General features: G+C 39.8%; 2 protein-coding genes across 10 annotated transcripts in view; one reads left to right on the top strand and one right to left on the bottom strand.

Annotated features, from left to right (window-relative positions):
* TNIK (TRAF2 and NCK interacting kinase) overlaps positions 1 to 18,310 on the top strand; it is a 384,684-nt gene that overhangs the window by 16,615 nt on the left and 349,759 nt on the right. The window lies entirely within an intron of this gene.
* LOC118006293 (small nuclear ribonucleoprotein G-like) lies at positions 15,129 to 15,490 on the bottom strand. Its single transcript, XM_034998916.1, has one exon. The coding sequence runs from the start codon at positions 15,488 to 15,490 to the stop codon at positions 15,260 to 15,262; it is 231 nt and encodes a 76-aa protein (XP_034854807.1). The 3' UTR covers positions 15,129 to 15,259.

The following is an 18,310-nucleotide window of genomic DNA, read 5'->3' as shown; positions in this document are numbered from 1 at the left end:
GGCAGAGGAAAGCTATAGACCTGTCAAATTGTGCAATGGAAAACTGTAAGGAGGAGTTTTGTCCTGTGTGCCCCAGTGAGGTTGGGAGGCTGGGAGAGTATGACCTTCCCTCTGAGCAGCTGTGGGACAGGCTGTAACGTTCCTGAAACCAGTGGAGACTGAATCCATGTTTCCTTTTTGGGGTCTGCTTGTGCCAGGTGCTGAGGGAGGGGCTGGAAGGCAGGCGGCACAGGCTGCTGGTTCATGCTGCCCTTGGTTAGGGCAGAGATCTGGTCCTCAGCCTTATAGTTCCCAAAACACGATGTGGTCAGATGCCGAGTCTCAGGTCATACCGACACATAGATGCACCTGACACTGTTCTGGAATATAATTTATTTAATAATAATAATAATGCCAATATTAATAGTTAATATCCTCTGTGACCACTTGCCATGTGTGAAGCAGTGGGCTACTTATTTTAAAAGTCTGGTCTTAATAACACAGTCAAATTTTGTGATATGTACTATTTTTTTTTAAGATTTTGTTTATTTGAGAGAGAGAGAGAATAGCAGGGGGAGGGGCAGAGGGAGAGGGAAAAGCAGCCTCCCTGCTGAGCAGAGAGCCCGATGCGGGGCTCGATCTCAGGACACCAGGATCATGACCCATGCCGAAGGCAGACGCTTAACCGACTGAGCCACTCAGGCTCCCCTGTGATCTGTACTATTATTCTAATTTTACAGATGTGCAAACTGAGGCTTAGGTTAAGTGACTTGTGGGAAATGATGGAGCCTGGCTTTGAACCCAGGCTGGCCTGATTTGAAAAGTATGAAATGTGAGCATTGTGCTCTTGCGACTTCCTGTTTTCTCAATATATAGCAGTAATACCTTTTAAGTGGTGGAGCGACTGCTCTCCAGGGCAGTGTGTTCCTGATTTTGGAGGGACTTGGGAATCTGAAAATTTGATCAGAAATTGACCTTCTGTGGCTGGTATGAGGCTGGGGTTGACCCTGATCTTTAGGTCTGTACCCTGCTCAGGTCAGAATGCTGATCCCACCATGAGTGAGTGGTGGTTGGACAGGTCTTGTTAAATTCACCCACTCTTCCTTTTGTGGCCCTGATCCATCATCCATAGTAAGACACCCCTCTACCTTATTAACATTAATCTCTACTTTGTTCTCCTGCCTTATTTTGTTCATACTTAGTGTCACCTGCAGCTGTGTCTTCCTCTAGAATTATTTACCCATAGAATCAGTAGTGTCTTTAAATTATAAACTTCTTAAGGACAAGAATAGTGTCTGGTTTACATCTGAGTTTTATAGAATGCCTAACACATAATTCAGAGTGAGGTACATTCCTGGAGCTACCTTGTTTGGATCTTGCAGCCCCACTGTGCACTAAATGGATGGCAGATTGGCTATCAATTTAGTGTGTTTTCAGCCTTTAAGAGGAGGGACTGTGATATTGGGAAATCAAAGTGTAGTGACTCCTGAGAAATTGAAAAACCCATGTCCCGGGCAACTGTGGGACTTCATGTTGGCATGATTAGAAATCTTCCAGGGTCCTACGAACTTTAATGGCAAGAAGCAGAAAGGGGCTCTGAGATGGCAAAATGGCCTTTAATTATTGCTTTTCTAGCTCCCCTCAGATGTAAAGTGGTTTATTAACAGAGCAGACTGTAAACCTCCTTATAAACCCAGGCTCAGTAAATTGAGACACGGGTGAATTTTTATTGTTGACAAGTCACTGCAAACATACAGCAGTGTATTTGCACTTTTGTTCCGTGGACTCTAAAAGGCACTGCCTGTGGGGCAGCTTCCCCAGTGACTAGCAGGAAGGCAGGGTAAAGGATGTTACGTTACATCATGGTGCAGATGGCTAGCTAGCCAAAGGGCTCCTTATCAATCCCCTGGATTTCCTCAGCACCTGTCCTTTATGGCACATTGTAGGCACTCGTATCTGTCAAATGAAGTCAGCTGGAACCTTCTAAGCTTATTTTTGTGAGGTGTATATAAAGAAAGATCCTCTCTCCCTTCTCCAGAGGCATCAGATGAAGTTGAAGGATCGCCTCTTGGTGTGGCAGCAGATGATACATGGATTTCAGTTACCTAATAGAAGTTGGGAATGATGAGGCCGACCTTGGCCGCAGACTCCCTCTCGCCTCCCTGACTGCTGTGGGAAAGAGTTCTGCATGTGCTGGGCTGTTCTCAGCTATTCCTCAGAGATTAAGGTGTGCTTGAGTATCTCGTGCAGCTGTAAATCCCAGAGCATCTCAGAAACAGCCACCGGAATTAGCCTAGAACTGAGTCTTGGGGGCACAAGGAAAAAGCCCCTTTCCTCTGCCTGTGCGGACACTTGTCTATTTCTTTGCTTTATTTTCAGCTTCTAAATATTGATTAGCTTTAGTGAGTGCTCACTGGTTCTTGTGGTTCCTTTCTTATAGCTATAGGGGGATAAGGCCCATGGCAGTTAACTGGCATTCTGGGAACAGAGCAAGGTGAAGGGGGAGCTTTTTCCATCAGCTCTGAAAACGCAATTCAGTGACAAAGGCCATCATCATGTCTTATGTTCTCTACTCTGTAGAGCCTGCTAAGCTTGGATACCTTTTTCTTTTACAAATGCAGACTGTTGCACTTTTCAGTAATTAGCTTATATGACTGTAGTGGGCTCTGGCTTGGATAGAATCTTTGAAATCAAGGGTATTAAATTGACTCTTCCTTTCCCAGGTAATAACGAATAGAAATTCCTGCTATAAACATAGAATTAATAGATTCCAAGCTTTCTTAGGCTTTGGGGCGGTAATAAAAGGAGAGGGGAACGGGCAGGGATACAGTCACACTTGATTTCGTTCTTTCTTGAGGTGTGTTGAGATTCTTGGCGAGCTGGCCAAGTAAGTGATCCTCAGGGGGAAATGTGCCGAGGGCTCTGGATGAGGACAGGGAGGAGGGTGGCGAGGTGGACACGCTGCCTATTCCGATGTAGATTTGTGCCGAAATGTTCAAATCTTCCACCTGTTCTCGGGTGTCCTAAAATCAGGGAGTGAAAATGAATGATGATGGCCTCTGGCATCTGGTTAGGATTCTCCAGATGACACCTTGGCAGTGAAGTCAGCCAGAACATTTTTGGCAGTTCCGCAGAGAGTAACCTATATGGGAGGTGATCATGACATAATTGAGACCCGTTGTGAGCTTGTGGCTTATCTCATTTGTTTTCAGAGTTACAGGAAGCAAAGTGGCTTACAGGTTACCTTAGGGGTCAGTTTCTGCATTTGGGCTCTGGCGCTACAGCTTAAAAGCTTTGCAACTTGGGGCAAGTTATGTAAATTCTTTATTTTTTGTTTATTTTATTTTATTTTTAAAAGATTTTATTTATTTATTTGACAGAGAGAGACACAGCGAGAGAGGGAACACAAGCAGGGGGAGTGGGAGAGGGAGAAGCAGGCTTCCCGCCGAGCAGGGAGCCCGACGTGGGACTCGATCCTGGGACCCTGGGATCAGGACCTGAGCCGAAGGCAGACGCTTAACGACTGAGCCACCCAGGCGCCCCAAGTTATGTAAATTCTTTAGGTTCTTTCCATGCCTGTAAAATGGAGATAATAGTAAGACGAGTGGGGTTATTGCAGGAATTAAACATCTTTTATGTAAAGTACTTAGGACAGCGCTTGCCATATTGCAAATGCATGATATAATTTTCAACACGTTCAGCACCAGCGTTGCCTTCAAGGAGCTCCGAAGGTAGTGGTAGAGACAGACATAAAAACAGATGTTTGGTAGGAGCTCGGGGCTGGATGGCCAGCTGTATTGGGTAGAGGGAGGTGGGGGGAGTGGACCAAGATGGCGAGCGGGATGTTTCAGGGGGCTGAAATACCTTAGAGCAATTTTCACTGGTTCCATTTTGGGAGGTGCCGTGATGCCAAATACTGATGTGGATGACGTGTAAGTTTCTTCTTAGGAGTAGCCTTTGCATCTCTCCTGCCCTGCCGTCCTTACCCCAGACTAAGCTGAATTATTCCATGCCTGGATTGTTATCTCTTTCTCTCCTGCCTGCCACCCCCTAACTCTAGTCTTTCCCTCTTCAGTCTTTTTGACATGGGATCTGGGGGGAGGGGAAATATATATATGAAGTGTTGTTTACTAATAAGTGTATGTGTCCTGCTTTGTATGAGGAAGCCTAAATATTGCAAATCAGTATGGAACTGAAAACACAGAAATGCCCTTTAAGCACTTTTGTTTCCGTCTTGGGAAATCTATTAATACAATACAACACATCAGTAGGCCAAAGGATGTTAACTCTGGAATCATTTCAACAGTCAAAAGGCATTGGTAAAATTTAGCTATCATTCTTGATTTACCCTCCCCCCCAAAAAAACCCCAACTATTCTTTTATTAAAATTTTATTTATTTATTTGTGGGGGGTGGACAGAAAGAGAGGGAGAGAGAGAAACTTAAGCAGTCCATGCCCAGCACTGAGCCCGACGTGGGGCTTGATCTCACAATGCTGAGATCACAACCTGAGCCAAAATCAAGAGTTGATACTTAACTGACTGAGCCACCCAGGCACCCCTGTTCTATTTTTTTTTTAAAGTAAACTCTACACCCAATGTGGGGCTTGAATTCATGACCCTGAGATCAAGAGTTGCATGCTCTACTGACTGAGCCAGCCGGTGCCCCATTCCAACTGTTCTTATTAAACTAAGAATGAAGGGATCCTTTCTTAACTTGATAGAGAATGTGTCTAAAACCAATAGCTCACTTCATCCCTACTCTTCAAACACCAGAGATTCTCTGTGTGGTGATACTGTTGGTTAACTACCTATCAGCCGTTCCCATCTCCTTTCTTGATGTCAGTGCTCTGAATTTGCATTGATGTTTACCCCTCCCACATTCTCAGAGGAAGTGGACCCCTGCCCCCTACATCCTTGGCCCCAGCATGGAGGAGGTGGACTAGATTAAGGATTGGATTCCATTCCTTTTGTTGATGAGTTTAGGTAAGTCATGAGACACAACTGGGCGGATGAAGGAGTCAGCGGGGTTTGTGGGAAGGATATCCTCACTTTTACAAGTGAGTTTTTAAAAATGAGACTTTTCCTCTTCTGGCCTTAGATATTGTATAGAAGACCATGATACTTAGAATTGCTGGAGCCATCTCACATTCATGAAGGGAAAGCCTGGAGAACCACAGAAAAACTGACTTAGATTCCTACATTGTTGTTGAGTAGCTGAATTAATCAACCTAGAACTGTCCTGACTCCAGATTTCGTATTATATTAGCTAACAATTTCCTCATTGTTTAAGCCACTGATGTTGTGTAATCTTTTATTTGCACTTGTAAACATCTTAAGTGACACACAGATCTTTCTCGACTTACGATGCAGTTATGTCCCAATAAACTCATTGTGAGTTAGAAATAGGCTACATCAAAAATACAGGGCCGAACATCATAGTTTAGCCTAGCCCACCTTAACCATGCTCTGAACACTTATGTTAGCTTATAGTTGGACAAAATCATCTAATGCAAAGCCCATTTTATAATAAAGTATTGAGTATCTCATGTAATTGATTGAATACTATACTGAAAATGAAAAACAGACTGGTTGTATAGGTACGGAAAATTTGTAAGTATATTGGTTGTTTACCCTCATGATTGTGTGGGAGCTACCGCTTGCTGCCCCTGCCCAGCATCATGAGAGAGCTTTGTATTGTGTATTGATAGCCCAGGAAGAGATCAAAATACAAATTTTAAATATGGTTTCTACTGAATACATATTGCTTTTACACCATCTTAAAGTAGAAAAATCGTAAGTCAAATCATGATAAGTCAGGGACTGTCTAGTATATTCCTTTTAAACAGGTATTATACAAAGGTGTGAGGGTTAAGGTAAGGACCAATAATAATATATACTATTCTGGAACTTTTAGCCATTGAAATAAGACAAGACTGAAGAAACAACAATTATCAGTATTAGATGACAGTGATGTTTTCATTATTTACAGATGATAACTTAAACTTAGGAGAATCAGTTGAAAAAAAATAGAGCAATAATAATTTAGCAGTATGGCTGGATATAAAATAAGTATACCCAAACCAATAGCATTCTTATTAGTGAACCAAAATAACCCATTAGAAAATGTATTTGAAAAATGATACCTTTACAGTGATAACAAAAATTATAAAATATCTAGGAATAAACTTAACAAGATCTCTGTAGGACTTATTTGAAGGAAAATTTAAATCTTAACAACGGATATACTGAAGACTTGAGTAAATGCAAAGATATTCTATGTTCCTAGATAGGAACACTTAGTAGTGTAAAGGTGTCTATTCTTCATACGTTAACATGGGATTCCAATAAAAATATCAAGCAAGAATTTGTTTTAGGATTTTACAAAATGATTCTAAATTTCATCTGGAAGAATGACCAGACAAAAATAGCTTCCTAGTCTCCTGGTATGATTTGCGTTTCTGTCATTCATGTGTGTTATATGTCTAATTTTATTACTTGTAATACAAAAGTTTTAAGGGCTACAACTTCATAGTAGATTATAGTTTTTATGAATACAGAAACACTCTGTCCCAATAATGGCTTTTCTTGTAAATTATTATTATTATTATTTTAAATTACATTTTTCATTTGAATTCCATTATAATAGTTAACATATGTTTCAATTGTCCAAATAGTGATTGAACAATTCTATACATTACTCAGTGCTTATTATCATGAAGAAATTATTTTTGTTTTTTTAAGAGTGTTTCTTTGTGCTTGCTTGATATTTTTGATTTTCTTTTAATTTCTAGACTTTGTCTAGGTGTATTTTTGCTGTAAGAAAGCATATACATGGTATGATTTTGTTTTTTGTTTGTTTTTAAATGAGACATATTTGACAGTGTATTAGTTTTAGGTTTTAGGACTTGATTAGTTTTAGGATTTGATAAAAGTATATATTGTGAATAAGATTTTATTTTTGAACCCAGTCTGAGGGTTTTCTTTCAGAGGGAGAGTTTAAATCATTTGGTTTTATTGATTACTTAAACTTACGATATGTTTGATTGTCTCTCTTTTTTAAAGTCCTATCTTCCTTAGTGTTTCTTTTGTTTTTCTATATAGAATTTTTTCAAAAATGCAATTTAAATATATATTTAAGCTTGTAGTTCTCAAATGATGCAAATTAATAGGAAAATGGGAGCCTTTAATGTCCCTGTTCCATAACAAAGAGTGAAACCTTATATCCCTACCTTGATCCCATGCTTCTCCTGCTCTTTCCAGTGTTTAATTCAATCTGACATTATAGCTTGGATATATATATGTTATGTTATCTGATCTCAACTTAATGTTATATACTTATTTTATAAAAGATTAAATGTTAAATTCAAATTTGAAGGTATTAAAAACAATACATTGTTTTTCAGGGATACCTTTTGTGTTTAGCATTAAATTGGTTATACTAAATTCATTGTTTTTTGCACTTACTATATTTTTGAGTTCTCTATTTTTGATTTATCTTTCAATTACCTGGAATATATACTTTACTTTTTTGTGAATATTATGTATTTGTCATAATTTATGAGTTCTTGTCTAGCTTAAAATTTTTCTTTTGCCTTTTTTTGTGAACAATAATTGGGGAATACAGTTACTTTATCACCACCCTTTCCTCACCAAATTTTGTGGATGGTTCATTGGCTTGTGGTGTTTAATATTGTGAAAGAGAGCTTTGGGTCTAGTTTGATATTACTTTGTAGTTAACCTGATTTTCTGCCTGGTTAGTTAAATGAATTTTGAAAAAAATTAGAAGTTACTTTTTTGGGCACAGGTGGGATCTGTTTTCAGTTATTTTGCATAGAACTCAGTGTACTTTTGCTCCTGGAAGCTGGTTTTGATCCACATATGTTTATTTACCCTTATTATTTTTATTAATTGTATTCCTTCCTATTGAATTTCATCCTGTGAAATATCTATGTGCTTGATTTGGATCTCTGTCCCCTATAGTCCTTATATGTCACCTTTCCTGTCTTTATTTTTATATCTGTCCTTTAAATTGCTTCTGGTAGAGTGTTTCCTGTTTGTCTTTCATGGTATGGATATTATTTTCCACAGTACCAGTTCTGTTCTTTACTGCCTCTGCTTTTGCAGTGAGATTTTAGGCTTCTGTGTGTGTGTGTGTGTGTGTGTGTTTCTCATTTCTGTCCTCCTCTCAGTCTTTTTTCCCTTTTTGCTGTTTGTTTCAGTCTTAAGGAGGCCATCTCCTCTTGCAGTTCCCCCTTTTGAGGACACCATGAAGGTGCATTCTCAAATTTTTATGTGTAATATGTTTTGTCTGTTTCCTTTTGAGTTATCAGGACATAGTGTAGAATAAGAGAAATGGGATAATGACCCAATGTCTGTTGTTTTTGCTGTTCCGTTCTGTTTCTACATTCTCAAAAGGAAGTAATGAACCAGTCTTGGGATTTGCCAAAAGGCAAGGTGGAAGTTTCAGCCTGGATGGCAGCTTCCCAATGGGTGACTCTAGTAAGCTTTAACGTCATTCTGCACATGTTTGAGTCCTCTGTACAATATATTTAATTTCTCTGTGACTCAGTTTTCTTATCCGCAAAATGTGAATAATGATTTTACCTTATAGAGTTTTTGTGTTAAATGAGATGTGAAACATACACACACACACACACAATTCTCCTAAATGAAGAAATGAACTATTGTACTATTTCTTACATAAAACAAAAATGTGTCCTTAAAACTTTTTTCTTCCAGATTTTGAAAGTTAATATATGCTCATTGAAAAAAAAATTGGTTATTACAAAAGAAGAAGGAGGCGCCTGGGTGGCTCAGTTGTTAAGCATCTGCCTTCGGCTCAGGTCATGATCCCAGGGTCCTGGGATTGAGCCCCGCATCGGGCTCCCTCCTCAGCAGGAAGCCTGCTTCCCCCTCTCCCACTCTCCCTGCTTGTGTTCCCTCTCTCGCTGTCTCTGTCTGTCAAATAAATAAATAAAATCTTTAAAAAAAAACAAGAAGTAAAAAAATTATGTGGTACCAGAGGTAACTCCTTTTACTATTTTGGCATAGTCTTTTCCAGTCTTTCTGTTTTTAAAAATAATTATATTAAAAAGAATGTACTGGTATGGAATCTTGGACATTTTGGCAATAAAACTCCAAAGAGGCTCAGTATACAAAATTAGGCTAAGACCTAGCATAGCTACCACTGTATCCTTTTCACATTAAACATGAAAAAAGTTCATCAATATAGGGAATAAATGGAACATATTATACTATCCCATGGCATTTTTAGTGTTAATAATATTTCCTTTATAGCCAGGACAAAAAATGTTTCATTTTGGGCCTTTTGATGAATTCTTTCTTAAATGTGGTTGTCTAAAGAGTGGAAATAAGTAGGCTGGACCTAAGTGTGACTCTTTATTACTGAATTTCCTGAAAGCAGAATATTAAACGTGAATGTCTAACTTGACTTGGTTTGACTTTTCATCTTCTGTAACATACAGATTGTTTAAAATTAAGGTGTCATCTTGTTGCAGGGATTTTTATTTAGGTGCCTTCTCCTGTATTCATGATTAAGGTAAGATCTCAAAACTTCAGAACTATTTTTCCAAAGCTGAACTATAAAGGAAATAGAAAAGAAGAGTCTCTTTATTTACTGCATATTAAATATTAGATAAAAGCATTTAATTTTGTGCTAATATTAAAAAGCTTAAACTTTTGATTAAAACAATATTAATTTTTTTCTTGGTTCATATTAAAAATTAGAGTACTTTCGTTGTTTCTCATGATTTTTTTCCCTCAAAATTAGGGGCTGGGGGCAAAATTCACTTGATATTTAATGCGACGCCATCGCGGAGAACGGTGTCACAAAACTCAAGTTTCTGGGTGGACAGCTATACATTAGACACTGCTCTTGGCATTTTGCATATTGTTTGGTTGGCAAGATAAATTTTATTATAAATTTTATTATAAAACTTCAGCGGTTCTCAAACTTCAGTGTGCATTAGCCTTTCCTGGAGAGTGTGTTAAATCACAGATTGCTGGACTCGGCCTCTAGAGATTCTAATTCAGTAGGGCTGGGGGGCCATGAGCGGTGGTACAGGGAAGCATTTGCATTTTAATGACGTGATACTGTGGCTGGTTCCAGGGCCCCACTTGAGAACCAGTGTTATGAGCAGCATAGGAGTGGCAAGTACAGTACATTCTAGGACAGGAATGCTGCAAGCCACTCTTGGCCGGGTTGTGTGTATGCGGCTTCTGGGGCAGTGCAGGATCTGAGTGGGGCACTGATGAACACGTAGTACAAGATACAAAGAGAAGCTGGAGGAGAAAACAACCAGGCAAGGAACTGTGAGAACACTGGTGTATAAGGCTTGTTGGAGGGGTGGAGAGACCATCTGAAGGGAGAAAATGGGTTTTTGGCAGACATTTGTGGGGAGTAAGATTGGACAGGTTGATACAGACTAGACTTTAAAAGTCTCTAATATATAGCGAAGGGCTTGTATTATACTTTGGCTAGTCAAGGGGCTAGATGGAGTATGTCAGAATTTAGGAGGAGAAAATGTATCTAAAAAGCAGCCCTGAGGAACAGCTTGGAATGAAACTGGTGTGCAAGGTGGGGCCAAAAAGAAGAAAGTTTATTTAAAAGAAAAGAAAAAAAAAAAAAGCCAAAATCAAGCCTAGATAATATTCTCTTGTGCTCTCTCTTTCCTTCCTCTTTTTCTTTCCTTCTCTCTCTCTCTCTGTCTCTCTGTTTGTCTCCCTCTGCGTCTCAACTTCTGAAGGCAATGTGGAGCCAATAAACATTATTGATTAGATGAATGACATGATCAAACTAGTGTTTTAGAAAATTGAGCTGGTAGCATTGTAAAAAGAATTGAAGAGGGCCCAAGGGAGGCTCTTGGAGAAATCTTAGTCTTGAGGAAATAAAAGTTTTTATACAGGGATCATTACATCCTTAAAATAAATGCGGTAGTCCGAATGAAGCAGCCTGCTATGTGGAGGGAGAGTTAAGATGGCGTGTTTCATTTAGACTCCGAGAACTGAACGGGAATGTGCAGCTTGTGCTGTAATAACAGAGCAGGAGCTTGGGAGACAGATGAAAACTAAAGAGAGACGTGACGACTGATGGACGGATTGATTGATTCGTTCATTTGTGCAATCAGCGATGTTCTAGATGCTGAGCTGGTGGCTAGGGACCCCATGTAGGGAACAGTCAGAATGGCTGTGAGTAGAAGGTCCTGGTAGTGCACAGAGGGACAGAGAGGAATTTAGAGTGTGATACTTGAGAGCGGAAATGAAGGAGAGAGTAAAGGAGATAGGAGACTGTGGAAGGAAGGGTCACAGTCATTACAGTAAGTCAGGACAGCGGACCTTCCCACCAAGGCCAGAATTTGAGGAAGGAGGTATTGAGTCTGTGCCAAATGCTACAGTATAGCAAGAAGGGTACACTGTAGTACAGAATTCCAGAGGCTGGGCTGAGTGATTGGAATGTCCTCACGGCCCTGCCGGAGTGTTCTCTGGAAGGGAAGGGGAGGGGTCTGTTGTAGAGGCAGGGGGAGGTGAAGGCAGTGGTTACAGTGCAATTTTGCAAGGAAATTTAGTGTCAAGCATTAGGAGAGATTAGGACAGCAGAAAGCTGACATGCTTTCTCTTCTATTCTTAAAGCAAGGAAGACCTTTGGGCTGTTAGTGGGTAGGAAGCAGTGGTCCGGGAGAGATAAAGGCATTACCCACTAAAGGACCCCTGGGTTCTTCAGTTGCTGGGGACAAAATCCTTGGGAGTCATCAGTGGCCCTTCCCTTTTTCTGCACCGCACATTGGATCCATCAGAAAATCCTTTGGGTATTATATTCCCTTCAAAAATAGATCCAGGATCCAACGACTTCTCACTTTTATTGACATCAACCAGCCACTATCGTCTTTGTCCTAAATTACTGAAATAGTCTCCTAACTGGTCTTCCTCTTCCTTCCTTGACCTTGAGCCTGTCCTCAACAGTGTTCAGAGTGATCCTAACAAAGGTTAAGTTGGATCATGCCACCGTACAGATTTTACCAGGGGCTCCTACTCTTCTACTCACTCGAAGTAAATGCTGAATTCCTTACAATGGCCTTCAAGGCCCTGTCAGGCCGGATCTGCTCCCCTCCTGCCCTCTTCCCCTCATTGTTCTGCCTTCATCTGCTGTTCTTCCCCTTGCTCACTGGCTTCAGCTACACCTGCCTTTTTGCTATTCCTCAGATGGTCCAGAATGCTCCTGCCTCGGCCCTCTGAGGACCCCTCTGCTCCAGATATCTGCTTGGCTACTCGCTTCTTTCAGATCTTTGCTTACACGCATGTCATCTTTAAGTGAGGCCTCCCAGAACACACTTTCATAAATTGCGACTCCATAGGGCTTGGCATCGTCTAACACCATATAATTTACTTCTCTGTTTTATTTATTGCCCGTCTCTCTCCCTCTGCTAGGCTGTAAACTCCACGAGGGCAAGGATTTTCCCTTGGTTTTGTTCATGGCTACATTCCCAGTGGCTAGAACACCTCTCGGAAGTGGGCTCTAAATGGAATCTTTAATTAATGTGAGAGAAAGTGTGCTTTGTTGTTGAGGGAGACAGGCCTTAGAGGGTAACAATAATCGCTACTGTATGTTAAGCACCCGACTCTGTGGCAGCTACCGTAATCTGTTACCGTATTTAAATCTTACAACTGCTTTGAACAGTGGACATTCTGTTCCATTTTACAGCGAAGGAAGCTGAGTATGGGAAGGTTTATAAACTTTCACAAGCTTAATAAACTAGCCCATGCTCTTAGATTATGGAGGCACTCGACTATACTTGATTAAGAAAAGGGGATCAAAAGCAGATGGTTTGATGCTAGAAATCAGGGAGGATTTTTCTCAGTATCACATTTTCTTTATCCATGTACCCATTTAGGCTGTTTCTATATCTTAACTACTGTAAGTACTTCTTCCGTGAACATGGGGGTGCAAAATCTTTTTAAGTTAGTGTTTTCTTTCATTCTTTTTGGTTAAATACCCAGAAGTGGAATTGCTGGATCATATGATAGTTCTATTTTTATTTTTTTTGAGGAACCTCCGTACTGTTTTCCATAGTGGCTGCACCTGTCTTCATCATTCTTGACAATTATTTGTCCAGGTAGATGGCCATTCAACACCTGGCTCTTGCTGTTCATTGCCCTCCCCAAATCCGGTGACCTTAACCTTTGCCCCTCCTCAGTCATTGGTACCTGTGGCTGGAGTTGAGGAATCTGTGGCCTTATAAGGAAAGCAGGGCAGGGTTAACAGTGGCAGGGTGTGCTGAGAAGGGGTAAAGGTTTGAAGGGTCTAGAGAGGATGGAGCTCCAGTTAAAACGGGTAGAGATTTGAAGCAAGGTAGACCTGAATAAAACTCATTCCTGCTTAAAATAGTTTTGTGTGTATTCCAAGATGACTTTGATGTTGAAAAAAATGTGCATTTTTACATTCATGTTGCTGTTATTTCTTTCTTTTTTTTTGATTAAGTAGAACCCATATTGTTCACATTAAACCTTTTTTTTAATATGAAAAAAATTACCAATGGGTTGTCTTCTGCATAGAATTTAGGATAAATACTATGTAGGTATGGGTAATAAATATAGCATGAGTGATAAATATAATTTCTTAAAATTAGAATTTATAGAGAGTCAAATTATTCATACTTCTCTATTTAGCCAAAGAGGTGCTAAAAAGTTGGCATTTAAGATTTATTTATTTATTTATTTATTTGAGACAGAGAGAATGAGAGAGAGAGAGCACATGAGAGGGGGGAGGGTCAGAGGGAGAAGCAGGCTCCCCGCGGAGCAGGGAGCCCGACGCGGGACTCGATCCAGGGACTCCAGGATCATGACCTGAGCCGAAGGCAGTCGCTTAACCAACTGAGCCACCCAGGCGCCCAAAAGTTGGCATTTATATTAGTGTGAATTAGTGTTACTATTTATAACATTACTAACAGATACCTGAGAAGAATTACTAGTTTACATACCCATGGTTTAATATTTGGCAGGTTGCTTAAATTGTGGTTTTTGAAATTAGTATATGAATATTAAAAGCAGGTATTGATTTCATTGCCTTTTTCTGAAGCACACAAATTAATCATGTGTAAATTGAATGGGAGTGCATATAAACACAATGCACCAATATATATGAATTCAGAGTATTTTTTAATGTAAAGAATTTGGTTTTATTTATTTATTTATTTATTTTTAAAGATTTTATTTATTTATTTATTTGAGAGAGAGAGAAACAGCATGAGAGAGGAGCGGGTCAGAGGGAGAAGCAGACTCCCTGCTGAGCAGGGAGCCCGATGCGGGACTCGATCCCAGGACTCCGGGATCATGACCTGAGCCGAAGGCAGTTGCTTAACCAACTGAGCCACCCAGGCGCCCAAGAATTTGGTTTTAAATGGTCTGGGTGATTGTAGTCATTTCCTCTATTTAGTAGCTTGTGTAAGGTTTATATAGTGATGTAATACGTAACTATTCACATATTGACACAGTGCTACACATTGACTGATTTGCACATTGGCTAAAATATCTTCAGCTTTAGCCCTGGAACCTTATAAAAACTGAGGGAAAGTTCAGCCTGGCTTAAAATGGCAATCAAAAGCACATATCTTCATTGGAGGAGGAGTGTGATAGACTTCTTGGTCTGCCTTCTCATTTGTGCAGAGGAGGATTCTAAGCTTCCAAAGATTTCAACTGCTCAGTCAACCCACCTAGGAGGTATTAGAACACTAATGAGAACTCACTCTTTATACCAATGAAGAGAATTAATTTGGTCGATTAAAAAATTTTTTTTCAGAGGCCAAGGCAGGGGGAAATGAGATTGTTGGTCAAAGGGTATAGACTTCCAGTTAGAAAATGAGTAAGTTCTGGGATCTAATGCACAGCCTTGTGCTTATAGTTAGCAATAATGTATTATATACTTGGAAATTGTTAAGAGGGTAGATCTTGAATGTTCTCACCTCAAAAAAGAAATGGTAATTATGTGACTGGATGGAGGTGTTAGCTAATGCTACAGTGATAATCATTTGCAATATATAAGTGTATCAAATCGACACTTCTTACACCTTAAACTTACACAATGTTATATGTCAATTATATTTCAATAAAGCTGAAAAAAAATTTTTTGACTATCATAAAAGTTTATTTAACAAAAAAGTTCAAGATGAAAATGCACACGACCTGATTTTTATATTGTAGTAAAACAGGTACTATGGATGGGCCATGTGGAAGCAGTTGATTTCTTCTGATGAACACACCCATTGTTTATACTCGCTCCAAGACTCCTAACATGATGATACTATTTCCTCGTATTACCACCATTCCAGTATTGTTCTGTTGCCCACTAGTTGCCATCTCCACACATTCATCTATCACAAGATTCATAAATGGATCGAACCCCCGCAATATTCCTTGGACATGTCTGCCACCATTTAATTTCAATGACAATTTCTTGTCCATAAGTTTTTTCAACTCGGGAGGGTGAGCTTTGCTCATGGTGTCTACTCGGCGAGCTCAAAGATGCCTCCAAATGGAATTCGTGGCGTCCCTCACGCTCCCCCCGTAGGCCCTGCTGAAAAAAAAATTTTTTTAATTAAAAAAATAAAATAAATTGTTTTACTACAGTTTCACTGGACAGTGATCTCTTTAAGAGTTAAGGCTAACTGGGGTCCCATATTCTTCATCTTTGTATCTGAGTGCATAGTACAACTTCTGTACATGTTAGATCTTTTTTTTTTTTTTTTTGAGTATAGTTGACACACAATAATACATTAGTTTCAGGTGTACAACGTAATGATTCCACAAGTTTGTACCTTATGCCTTGCTCACCACAAGTGTAGCTACTCTCTGTCACCATACAATGCTTTTATAATGTCATTGACTATATTCACTATGCTGTGCCTTTCATTCCCATGACTTACTCACTCTATAACTGGAAGCCCGTATCTCCCACTCCCCTTGCCCCATTTTGCCGAACCCCATGTTAGATGTTTGATGACTGTATAATTGCCAAAAGTAAGTTTATTTTCCCATTTTCTGATAGCAGTTCTTAAAAAAGTAGTAAAACAAAAGAAGGTATTTTGAGAAAGTAGAAAGTTTAAAAAACAATAAAGTATTGAGTTAAAGCAGACACCATGTAGCTAGTTTTTAAAAACCATATAAATATTATCTTCATATTTCCAGTCTGATATACTAATTCACAGAAGTAAATGGCCCAATTAGAAGCAGCATGTGAAATTTGAATGCATATGTATAAAGTGTGCGTGTATTGGTGGCGTGCAATCATGAATACCCAAAAGGCCGATAATAGGATGACCTCAGAGGACGAATATGCATCTAAGTTGAACCACAGTATTACTTTACGTGCAGTACCATACAAGGGCCATGGAAAGAAATGTGTGTTTTCTAGAGGATAGGCTGGTAGGCTGCCTCCCTAGAGGACACCTCTCACACGGGTGAATTTACCATAATGGGTCATTTCTGCCAGGGACCTCACTTTATGTTTTCTGGGTTTTGTGTGTGTGTGCACTCACACGCACGGGTGAGTACAGGGGAGTGTTTAGCGTCTTGTATGGAACATTGTATCAATTTATTAATTTATACTGAGAACTGTCACTGTCATTGGCACTCTACGTGCAGCTAGAGATGGATACGTTAAATAACTTTATTGTCATCATTTCTCAATTTTACATATATCAAATTGTCATGTTGTACACCTTAAACTTACACAAGGTTCTATGTCAATTATATCAGTAAAGCTGAAAAATTATATCAGTTATATCAGTCAATTATATCAGTCAATTATATCAGTAAAGCTGAAAAATTTATGTGCAACTAGCGTAAGCATTTTTTGGTCCTAAGTGATGGAGAAATTTAATTAAATGTCTAGGCTTGGCCCTGCCTATTTTAATGATGGAAACAGAAACACCAAGGGGTGAAGTGGTTTAGACTCACGGTGCCCAGTGGTGGAGCTAAGAACAGAACTCTGACCTCTCAGCCCAGGGTGCAGAGTTCTATGCTCCAGGCTCTGAGGGGAACTGAGCCTCCGAAATGCCCAGAGACCTGAGCACCACCTTGAGTGTTGCTATTCCTTTTGACTACCTGCCTTCATGTACTGAGCAGATTTATTATTTTTCATATGGTGGCAAAATTAAGGTGAAAGTAAATTTTAACATGAGTTTAGGACTGAATGCTAGAATACAAACTCCCCCAAAGGCAGGGACCAGGTCTGTTCCTTCTCCCCCCCCCCCCCCAAAGGCCAGCACCAGACCTGTCTCACCAACACTTACTACATCATGGTTGAAATAGAACTCTTCACAAGTCAGGCATGAATAAGGTAATCATTGAGGACCAGTCTTGGGCATAAGTCATTGAAGTATTTTGACTACCTGGAAGTTTGTTGTCATTCTCCTTTGGAACTATTTATGCTAAAAGCCATTTTGATCTTACTGACCTGCCTCTTGTTGAGTCAAAACACACTGATAGGGGCGCCTGGGTGGCTCAGTCATTAAGCATCTGCCTTCGGCTCAGGTCATGATCCTGTGGTCCTGGGTTCGAGCCCTCATTGGGCTCCCTGCTCAGCGGGGACCCAGCTTCTCCCTCTCCCTCTGCCTGCTACTCCCCCTGCATGTGCTCTCTCTCTCTGTCAAATAAATAAATAAAATCTTAAAAAAAAAAACCCCAAACACCACACTGATAGGATAGCCAGCTTATGGGTTAGTGGCACTGACTTCTGTTGTCAGAAAATGAAAAAACTTGAGCGTTTCCACTTAGGCACTGGCTGCTATAAACTTGCAGTTAAATTCAGTGCCTGAGCTTTGAAGTCAATTCATTTAAAAAAATAGTCAATTTTCCATTAATGAGATCATAATGACATCAACAACTGCCACCATTTATTAAATGCTTAGTATATCTTGGACATTGTATGTTACCTCATTTAATCCTCACCAGCGCGGGGAGGGGAGATTGCAGTGCTTTCCCCACTTCACAGGCTAGGGAAATGCGGCTTAAGAGACTGACTCAAGATCACACAGCTATTGAGTGGGAGCACTGAGATTTGAACCCAGGGCTTCCTTTGAAAGTTTTTTTTTTTTTTTATTCTTTTATCCTTAGGCAGAATTCTGGGGCGTTAATTTTTTAACAACAGTTTTGTCGAGATGTAATTCACATACTGTATAATTCTTCCATTTGAAGTGTGTAATTCAGTGGATTTTAGTGTATTCACAGAGTTGTGTAACCATCATCACAATCATGGTTAGAACAATCTCGTCACTCCAAAAAGAAACCTTTTACTTATTAGCAGTTATTTCCCATTTC

This window comes from Mirounga leonina, unplaced genomic scaffold, assembly GCF_011800145.1.
Source record: "Mirounga leonina isolate KUSES-001 unplaced genomic scaffold, KU_Mleo_1.0 Mir_115, whole genome shotgun sequence".
NCBI classification, from domain to species: Eukaryota; Metazoa; Chordata; class Mammalia; order Carnivora; family Phocidae; genus Mirounga; species Mirounga leonina.
This window is presented reverse-complemented; position numbering and strand designations above follow the sequence as displayed.